This window comes from Nelumbo nucifera, chromosome 4 (genome assembly GCF_055504915.1).
Source record: "Nelumbo nucifera cultivar China Antique chromosome 4, China Antique-T2T, whole genome shotgun sequence".
Classification (NCBI taxonomy): domain Eukaryota; kingdom Viridiplantae; phylum Streptophyta; class Magnoliopsida; order Proteales; family Nelumbonaceae; genus Nelumbo; species Nelumbo nucifera.
The window spans coordinates 83,071,891-83,080,557 of NC_142652.1; the positions used below are offsets into that span (position 1 = coordinate 83,071,891).

Below are 8,667 nucleotides of genomic sequence, written 5' to 3' on the forward strand. Positions count from 1 at the left end.
CTCAAACTGTCCTACTTCCGATAGTAAATCTAAAGTGTATTTCCGTTGAGACAGAAATATACCTCTCCTTGATCTAGCAATTTCATTTTCTAGAAAATATTTGAGCCCTCCAAAGTTCTTCATTTCGAACTCAGTCGCCAATTGCTTTTGAAGTGTTGCTATTTCTCTTGAATCATTTCCGGTGATAATCATGTCATCTACATATATTATTAAGGCTGTTACCTTCCCTCGTTGGTGCTTTAGAAATAGTGTATGGTCTGAATTGCTTTGTTGAAAGCCATATTTCTTCATTGCAAGACTAAACCGCCCAAACCATGCCCGCGGTGATTGTTTCAGTCCATATAGTGCTCGTTGTAGTTTACACACAACTTTGGTCTTGGAATTTGCTGTATAACCAAGTGGGATGTCCATGTACACTTCCTCTTCAAGGTCACCATGGAGGAAAGCGTTCTTTACGTCAAACTGGTGTAGCGGCCAATCAAGGTTTGCTGTAAGAGACAATAAAACTCTAACCGTATTCAATTTGGCCACTGGTGAGAAGGTCTCTTGATAATCTACGCCATGTATCTGAGTATAACCTTTCGCGACCAGCCTCGCTTTGTATCTCTCGAACGACCCATCCGCTTTGTATTTAATGGAAAATACCCACTTACACCCTACAGGTTTCTTCCCTTCGGGCAAGGTAACAAGAGTCCATGTTTTGTTCTTCAATAGTGCCTCCATTTCTTCCTGTATGGCCTATGTCCATTTTGGGTTTGTTAGAGCTTCTTGAACACTGGTAGGAATATGATGTGAGGAAAATTCTTGCACAAATGTTTTGAGAGGTTTGGAGAGTCTCTTTGTTGATACATAATTGGCAATTGGATACTTTGACCTCCAGTCCTCAATATCTGGAGAATATCTATTTGACGGTTTGCCACGATTATGCCTGAAAGGTAAAGTGTAACCAGCAGAAGTATTCATATCATTAGAGCTTGAAGGCGTAGTAGGAGAGTTTACCTCAGGGTCATTCGCTTTAGGAATATTCTCAGGAGATGGATCTTCGGGTACTGTGGAGGTTGGGGTCTCTATTTCTTTTGCTGGAAGTGGCGATGGCGATGTAGACGTTTCCGGTGTTGTAGATGTCTCTCTTGAAACTACACTAGTTGTAGAAGGTTCTTCATTGATCACATTTTCTGTTGAATCACTACTGACTCTCCCCGTGAAGAGAACAATTGGTTTCAGAAGGAGAGTAGAATGTTTCAAATTCCAAAAAAGTAACATCCATGGTAACGTAGGTCCATTGGGTGGCTGGATCATAACATCGGTATCCCTTCTAATGTAACGCATACCCCAAAAATAAGCACCGAGTTGCTCGTGGATCAAGTTTTGTGCATTGATTTTTATGCAGATGTACGAATGCCACACAGCCAAAAACTCGAGGTGGAATCATCAACACGGATGGCAGAGAGACATGTGATGAAAGAGCTTGTAATGGTGTCTTAAAATGTAAGACACGTGATGGCATTCGATTAAGGAGGTGCACAGCAGTAGCAACAACATCAACCCAGTGTCGGTTAGGTACATGTGCTCCAAGTAGCAAAGCACGAGTAGTTTCGAGTATGTGCCGATTCTTTCTCTCAGCAATGCCATTTTGCTGTGGAGTCTGTGGACATGAAGTCTCATGAAGTAGTCCATGAATCCGGAAATAATTTTGGAACCGTTGATTTATGTATTCCCCGCCATTATCAGATCTGAGAACTTGAATTTTAGTGGAGAACTGAGCCTTCACCATCATATGGAAAGATTGAAATACAGTCAACACTTCATCTTTATGTTTCATCAGATATAACCATGTCATGCGAGTGCAGTCATCAACAAAGATTACAAACCAGCGAAACCTAGACACCGTAGTTACCGGGGATGGCCCCCATACATCAGAGTGAATTAAAGCAAATGGAACTTTACTTTTATTCATACTTAAATGATAGATAGTTCTATGACTCTTAGCTAAGATGCAAGTTTCACATTGAAATTCACGAGGCTGCATATCTGTAAATAAATCCGAAAATAAATGCTTCATGTAACCAAATGATGGATGTCCCAACCGGCGATGCCAAATCCAAATTTGTTGTTCTTTGGTATTACTTTGATGATGTGCATGATGTGCTCGACCCATACTAAGATCATCCATGTAGTAGAGCCCCCCCTCCTAGTACCACACCCAATTATCTCCTTGGTGAGAATATCCTGAAGAAGACAAAAAGTAGGATAGATGAGCACAACCCAATTTAGATAAGTGGAAATTTGGCTAACAGATAGTAATTTATGGGAGAGAGAGGGAACAAGCAAAGTGTTCTTTAAGGATATTGTAGGTGACAAGGTCACAGTGCCTGCTCCTGTGACTGGAGATATAGCCCCATTGGCATTAACAATTGTAGTCCATCTTGGTGGTGAAGTTTTTGAAAAATCAGTGGCATCATAGGTCATGTGGTCAGTAGCCCCCGAGTCAAGTATCCATGCATTGCTATCAATAGTGTTGTGGGGAAGATTGTTCCATGAATCTGAGAGGTGTACGTCTCCTTGTGGTAGTTCAACAGGCAATGTGAATGACAGTTGGGGTTCTGCTGTAACCATCGTAGCCTTACCGCCAGTTTCAGCCTTATCTTGACGTTTCCGGGCTTGGAGTTCATGCCACCAGTTGGGGTAGCCATGTAGTTTGAAGCAATTCTCCCGGGTATGCTTCGAGTTACCATAATGAGAACACTTAGTTTTATCAAAAGATGTTTGAGATTTAGAGGACATACTAGCTTTTCCGTTGCTCAAAGAAAGAGAGCCTGTTGAGGATGAAGTAGGTTGTCCCGTTTTAACACTTTTGGAGGCCAAAACAGCTCCTGGAGTTTCAATATTGTTACCGGTGATCATGACCTTTTTTCGGATAGCTTCCCTACAAACATGTGCGTATGCTTGTTCAATAGTGGGAAACGGGTGCATTTGGAGTACATTTGCTGGAATCTTGTCAAGTTTGTCATCAAGGCCATTTAAGAAAATATACACTCTCTCTTCTTGAAGAAGATTATTATACCGTTGAATATCTGCAGCACACTCCATTGGATTTGGATGGCAAAAATCGGTTTCACGCCACAAACCTTGGAGATCATTATAATATTTTTCAAGAGATCCTCTAGACTGGCAAGCGGGTCACATGGCGTCGAAGATCATATACTTGCGAGGTATCACTGCCATCAAAGTAGGTAGTAGCAACAGAATCCCACACCATCTTTGCCGTAGGGAATCGAATAAAGTTACCGATCAAGGATACGTCCATGGAGTTAATTAACCAGCCCTTGACAATAGCGTTGTCCGTGCACCACCTTCGAAAGGTTGGGTCAGTCTGAGGAGGCTGGGGAAGCTCGCCATTAATATATCCCAATTTGTCTTTGCCGGATATATACATCTCAACAACTTGGGACCAAAGAGCATAGTTGGTGCCGTTCAACTTGATGCCAATTTGTGCGATAGGAGTCTCTGTAGTCGAGGTTGGTCTGTGCAGGATTTCAGCCATTCTGGTGGTCAATTTGGTGAGGGTAGGATTGGATCGTTGTTCCCCAACCGGATCTGAGGTTTCTGAATCGGACATGGTTGTATCTACCGAAGGGTGTCCTTGCTAATGGCGTCTTGGAGCAGAAGAGCTTAGTGCCACAAGGCGGAGGAAGAGGTGAAAAATCTTGGGAATCAAACACCGAGTTTGCAATCTCGACGAAGGAATCCAAGTTTGCAATCTCGATGAAGGAATCCGAGTTCCTCTTGTTGGTCGAAAAAACCATTTGCACTTCGCAGATCTCCGAGATAAAAAACCAAAGCTCTAAAAAATAGTAATATTCCAATATGGTGACGAATTACCTCAAGAACGTGATCTTGATGATGGTCTCCGTAGATGCTCCACAGAACCGATAAATTTGCCCAGCAGATTGAACGTGTAGAGGTCCTTTGGAGATCGCCTATCCGGCTCAAGAACGTGATCTTGATGATGATCTTCGTAGATGCTCCACAGAACCGATAAATTTGCCCAGCAGATTGAACGTGCAGAGGTCCTTTGGAGATCGCCTATCCGGCTGCGTCCGTAGGGCGGAGGAAGAGGTGATCGCCTATCCGGCTGCGTCCGACTTCCGACGTCGGAGATAGACTACTTTATCGCTGCTCCGAACTTCTATTTATCTCTCCTGGTTTTTGGGTGATTTGTCGTTGATCATCAGGCGGAGAGAGAACCAACCATGACTAGAAGGACAAAGCCTAAGAAGCACGCGGCCAAGGAGATCGCTGCCAAGATCAATGCTGCTACCACTAACAGAGGAGGAGGTAAGGTTGGGCTCGCCGACCGTTCTGGGCTCAGCACGGGTGGCCAATCACTGTAGGATCACCGCTTGAATGCCCTCACTGTAGGACCGATGCTCTGATACCATGACAATTCGTGTAGAACGAAAGATATTATTCTTTCTTTTCTTTTTTTTTTCCTTTAAAGGGAATGAATATATATATACAAGCCTTATTCCATCTTTTCTTGTTCTATACAAACTACTCCTATGATAAGGATTATTATTCCTTGGCTTAAGTGATCACTAACTCCGGATAGGAATTGTCCCTTGAATTAAGGAATATCCTCCTAGTTTGACAGCTCATGCCAATAAATAATTGATAGTTTATGTATTTTTTACATGTCTTAATCAAATAATTAAAAATTTTGTTGTATATGTATTATTTCACAATTTCACTTATTTAATTTATTATTTATATATAATAAAAAATATTAAAAAATTAGATGTAGATTCTTAAAATCGAATCCATTACGGTTTTTGAAACAGGTACAGGTTGGAAGGACTACGAAGACGAATAAGGTCTATAATTTAGAAAACCCTTCTCGATTTGGGTGTCGTCATATCTTCTACACGGCCATTATTGATTTTGCTCATCAATGGGTCGTAGAAAAACTGCACAATTTGGATACAAACCGGTAGAAATCAATCAAGTTGGGCTACCGCCATAACATCAGGAGTGAAGCCAATTATTTTGCACCAGTCGATCAAGAAAAGCTCTTGAGGGCCCACAGTACTGGCAGAATCAAATCGTATTAGAGATGCGTAAGAAAATTGATCAGTCATGGGTATCCTTTAGTAATCAGAATAATATCTTAGCCAGAGAGTATTATTATAAATAGACTCACATTGTGGAAGGTTCTTTGTATTTGTTCTCTCAATTTTCTCTCTCTCTCTCTCTCTCATATGGATGGGAAGAAGTTAGAGTACAAAGGGGAGGAGGCACTGAGGGAACTGGAGAAGTTAACAGAGAGGACTGGGGAAGTTCAGGTGAACCTTTTAAAGGACATCTTGATGAAAAACAAGAACACCGAGTACTTGAACAAGTATATGAAAGAACCCACCGAGGTGACAACGTTCAAGCGTCTTGTTCCGGTCGTTACTTACGCTGATATCCAGCCATACATTCAGAGAATCGCCAATGGTGAAGACTCTTCCCTTATATCCGGCCAAACCATAACTGAGATGCTACGCAGGTGGGTCTGTTTGTCTTTCTTTCTCTCAGATGGACTTGGAATTTGGAAGTTGAAACTTGAAAGAGATGACACAAACACAGGCACATACATGCACACCCCACATGAAGATTAAAAAGAAATGAGAGAAAAATCCACACAAAGAGACAACCCAAATAGAGGGTGGAAGCAAATAACACTCCTTAGTCTTCATTGCAATATGCTAGTTAGCCATTTTAGAGCTTTATATATGGTGTTATGGTCTATATTCTTTGTTTTGTTATGTTTGAGATGGAGTCCCCTTATGTATTATATTGCTGTTTACGGTTCTTAATTACCAGTTCTGGGACTTCGGCTGGAGAGCAAAAGCTGATGCCGTCGATCGCAGAGGATCTTGACCGTAGAACCTTTTTGTATAATCTCATTATGCCGATCATGAACCAGTAAGACTTTCCAGTTTCCATATTTGCATTAACGTCCAATCTGCCTAGCTATAACGTAGACAATTGATTTTTGATGGATATGGTGGACCTATATATAAATCAAAACAGTCCACTAAAAAGCCAACAAATCCCTACAAAAGCTTCGCTGGTCCAGCCACCGGGCACCGGTTCAGGCATTCTCAACCCAAACCTGGTCAATTGTTCATTATTTAACCATGAAGATCGTTGATTCCTGTAGTTTGAATGTTTGATTGATTAACCAGGTCTCTCTCTATTGGCTTTCCCTTTCCCTGCAGGTATGTCCCAGGCCTCGACAAGGGTAAGGCCATGTACCTCTACTTTGTGAAGAGTGAGACGCCGACACCCTCCGGCATACCCACACGGCCTGTCCTGACCAGTTATTACAAGAGCAAACACTTCAAGTGTCGACCGCCGGACCCTTTTAATGACTACACCAGCCCCGACCAGGCCATCCTTTGCACTGATAACAGGCAGAGCATGTACTGCCAACTCCTAGCCGGCTTAGTCCACAGACATCAAGTGTTACGTCTTGGAGCTGTGTTTGCGTCGGCCTTCCTCCGAGCCATTAGCTTCCTTGAGCGCAACTGGGTACACTTGTGCAATGACATAAGAACTGGTTCTCTCGACTCTACCACAATAGTCGATCCCGGATGTCGAACAGCCATGTCAGACGTGCTAAGGTCACCCAACCCACTTCTTGCCGATGAGATCGAGGCCATCTGTAGGTGTAAATCATGGAAGGGGATACTGTGTCAGTTATGGCCTAGAGCCAAGTACATTGAAGCTGTAGTCACTGGGACCATGGCCCAATACATACCGGCCCTCAATTTCTACAGTGGAGGGAAGCTACCTTTGGTCTGCACCATGTACGCTTCATCTGAGTGTTACTTCGGCGTCAACTTGAATCCCTTATGTGATCCCGCAGAAGTGTCATACACTCTTTTACCCAACATGGGTTACTTTGAGTTCATCCCCTTGGGTGACAACGGGCGATTATTGCTGATGATGGACGCCGGCAATGAAGAAGAAGTAGTGCCAGTTGATAAGCTGGTCGATCTTGCCCATGTTAGACCTGGCTGCTATTACGAACTTGTCGTTACAACCTTTGCTGGTAAGTCAGTCAAGCATTGATTGATTAGTAAGAGAATAATCCTAAATTAAACCTGACTAAAGCAAATTAAAACTGATTCTTCTTCTTTGTTGGGACTTGGGAGTAGGACTTTATAGATATCGCATCGGAGATGTGCTCCAGGTGACCGGATTTTACAACCGCGCTCCACAGTTCCGATTCATCTGCCGGAGGAATGTTGTATTGAGCATCGACACCGATAAGACGAACGAAGAGGATCTTCACAAGAGCGTGTCCATGGCGAAGAAGCTGTTAGAACCATACAATGCTCTACTTGTAGAGTACACTAGTTATGCTGATACGTCGACCATACCTGGGCACTACGTGTTGTACTGGGAGGTGCTGCACCTGCAGCACTCATCGACGACCAACGGTGTGGTATCTCTGTTTGATGCTCACCTCCTGCCGGAGTGCTGCTCTACGGTAGAGGAGTCGCTTGATTATGTGTATAGACGATGCCGTGCATACGATAAGTCTGTGGGTCCCTTGGAGATACGCTTGGTGGGGGCAGGGACATTCGATGCGTTGATGGACCTTTGCATTAGCCAGGGGGGTTCGATCAATCAATACAAGACTCCGAGGTGCATCAAGTCTGCTGCTGGACTTGAGTTGCTCAACTCTAGGGTTAAGGCTTGCTTCTTTAGCCCAAGGGATCCAACATGGATCCCATAATTTAGCTATAAGTTAATCATAATCAAATGTACTTAGGGCCCGTTTGGTTTGCAGGAACAGGGGTCTGGAATTGGAATGGGAATGAGCTAACTGTTTGGTTGGGTGGAATCGAAATCTCATTCTTATTCCTGTTGGAATGGCATTCCCCCATTTGAGGGAATGGCCATTTCCTGCCCCTCCCTTGAGAATGAAATTCCACTTCTGCTGATTTTAATTTCCATTCCTGTGTGAACCAAACAGACAATGAAAATTAATCATTCTGATTCTGATTCCAACTATGAACCAAACGGACCCTTATAGTCTTCTACCTTGCTAATTTATTATATGTTGGAATGGAAATGTATGCGTAGTCTAATCCAAATTAAGCTTTTAGTTTGTAATTTTTGTATGTCGAAGATTTTAGCCAAATGACAATCTTATTTAAGGGTGCTTAGGGTTCAGTTAATCGAATTATGGAGGTTTTTTTTTTTTTGAAATCAAAATGGTTATATCGTTTTTTTGTTTTTTTTTTATATCTTCAAACCGAAACCGAATAGGTACTACTTGTTAATTGGTTGACTGATTCGATTATTTAGTTTTTCATATTTGTATTATATATTATAAATATATGTAATATTATATTCAAACCGATAGATACTACTTGTTATTGAATGTTCCCGATCAGTACCTTGTACTTTGGCTTGAGTGACAATTTGGTCCCCAAACTTTAAAATGTGACAATCTAGTACTTGAAGTTTCAAAATATGACAATCCAGTACCTGTCGTTAACTAGTTCGTTAATCAGCCGTTAAGTGACATTTGAAAAGTCAAAAATACCCTTCGAATGCCATCTAATTCTCTTTATCAACCATCCAAATGTTGACAAAAAACTGAACAGT

General features: G+C 42.3%; 2 protein-coding genes across 2 annotated transcripts; one reads left to right on the top strand and one right to left on the bottom strand.

Annotated features, from left to right (window-relative positions):
- Positions 1 to 738: 738 nt before the first annotated feature.
- On the bottom strand, positions 739 to 3,090 carry LOC148800790 (uncharacterized). The gene is made up of 3 exons (XM_088903844.1): positions 2,199 to 3,090; positions 1,397 to 2,031; positions 739 to 1,290 (listed from the first exon to the last, which is right to left on the bottom strand). Exons 1-3 carry the CDS (start codon positions 3,088 to 3,090, stop codon positions 739 to 741), a joined length of 2,079 nt encoding a protein of 692 aa, XP_088759970.1.
- A 2,143-nt stretch (positions 3,091 to 5,233) lies between these two features.
- Positions 5,234 to 8,231, top strand: GH3.9 (putative indole-3-acetic acid-amido synthetase GH3.9). Its single transcript, XM_010271194.3, has 4 exons — positions 5,234 to 5,548; positions 5,866 to 5,967; positions 6,264 to 7,099; positions 7,206 to 8,231. The coding sequence occupies exons 1-4, from the start codon at positions 5,259 to 5,261 to the stop codon at positions 7,787 to 7,789; spliced, it is 1,812 nt and encodes a 603-aa protein (XP_010269496.1). The 5' UTR covers positions 5,234 to 5,258; the 3' UTR covers positions 7,790 to 8,231.
- The last annotated feature ends 436 nt before the right edge of the window (positions 8,232 to 8,667 follow it).

Bases quoted from the DNA above. Each gene is read 5' to 3' on its own strand.
- LOC148800790 (XM_088903844.1), bottom strand. From the start codon at position 3,090: ATGGAGTGTGCTGCAGATATTCAACGGTATAATAATCTTCTTCAAGAA. The intron at 2,032-2,198 runs GTACTAGGAGGG...ATTTATTTACAG, and splicing joins CAAGGAGATAATTGGGTGTG to ATATGCAGCCTCGTGAATTT. The intron at 1,291-1,396 runs GTACATCTGCAT...GTTATGATCCAG, and splicing joins TTTTTGGCTGTGTGGCATTC to CCACCCAATGGACCTACGTT.
- GH3.9 (XM_010271194.3), top strand. From the start codon at position 5,259: ATGGATGGGAAGAAGTTAGAGTACAAAGGGGAGGAGGCACTGAGGGAA. The intron at 5,968-6,263 runs GTAAGACTTTCC...CTTTCCCTGCAG, and splicing joins ATTATGCCGATCATGAACCA to GTATGTCCCAGGCCTCGACA. The intron at 7,100-7,205 runs GTAAGTCAGTCA...ACTTGGGAGTAG, and splicing joins TGTCGTTACAACCTTTGCTG to GACTTTATAGATATCGCATC.